The 671-nt window shown below is 76.6% G+C and overlaps 1 protein-coding gene across 1 annotated transcript in view; it reads right to left on the bottom strand.

Moving 5' to 3' along the window:
• Positions 1–30: 30 nt before the first annotated feature.
• The window catches only part of C2 (complement component 2), a 7,784-nt gene continuing 7,143 nt past the window's right edge, over positions 31–671 (bottom strand). Inside the window, exons 13-15 of the mRNA XM_010575243.1 lie at positions 484–619; positions 347–396; positions 31–219 (exon numbers count right to left, since the gene is read on the bottom strand). Of these exons, the coding sequence (XP_010573545.1) occupies positions 31–219; positions 347–396; positions 484–619 (375 nt within the window). The remainder of the gene's footprint in view (positions 220–346; positions 397–483; positions 620–671) is intronic.

Genomic DNA, 671 nt, shown 5'->3' with positions numbered 1-671 from the left:
TGGGGGTGGGGGTCACGACCAGGGTCGGCGTTAGCGCAGGGGGGCGAAGGCGAGGACCCCCCCCAGGTGCCGGCGCAGCCACGGCTGGACGCGGAAGAGGCTGATGTGGAAATCGCGGGGTCGGTGTCCGGGGGGGGCCGGGGGTCGAAGCGGGACCCCCCCAGCCGTGCGCCGTCCCCCGCGGCACGGGTCGAAGGTGCCCCAGCTCACCACCCCCACCTGTGGGGCAGGCGTGGACCCAGGCCTCGGGGCGCGGGGGGCCCCGGCGTCCGAGCCTGGGGGTCCCCGGTGCCCGGCTTTGGGGGTCCCGGCACCGGGGACCCCCCGGGTTGGGCCCCCCCCTCACCTGAATGAAGCGGTGCCTCCTCTCCAGGAACAGGGACCCGCCGGACTCCCCTGGGGGAGGCAGAGCGGGGGTGGGGGTGGGAAGGTGCCAGGACCCCCCAGACCCCCCCCCAGGACCCCCCCATCGCCCCCACTTACCTTTGCAGGTGGCGGCCTCGGGGGGGCCCCCGCTCTCCTGCCCGGAGCAGAGGAACCGATCGGTCACCACCTCCCCCAGCGCCACTTTGGCGTAGGGGGTCCCCGGCTGCGTTGCCCCCGAAGCGCAGGCGGCCCACTGCGGGGGGGGGGGACACCCCGGAACGCCTGGGTCACCCCCCAGCACGCCG

The sequence above is a fragment of the Haliaeetus leucocephalus genome, unplaced genomic scaffold (genome assembly GCF_000737465.1).
Source record: "Haliaeetus leucocephalus isolate CR32 unplaced genomic scaffold, Haliaeetus_leucocephalus-4.0 Scaffold459, whole genome shotgun sequence".
Classification (NCBI taxonomy): Eukaryota; Metazoa; Chordata; class Aves; order Accipitriformes; family Accipitridae; genus Haliaeetus; species Haliaeetus leucocephalus.
The sequence above is the reverse complement of the archived record's forward strand: the minus strand, read 5'-3'. Positions and strand labels throughout refer to the sequence as shown.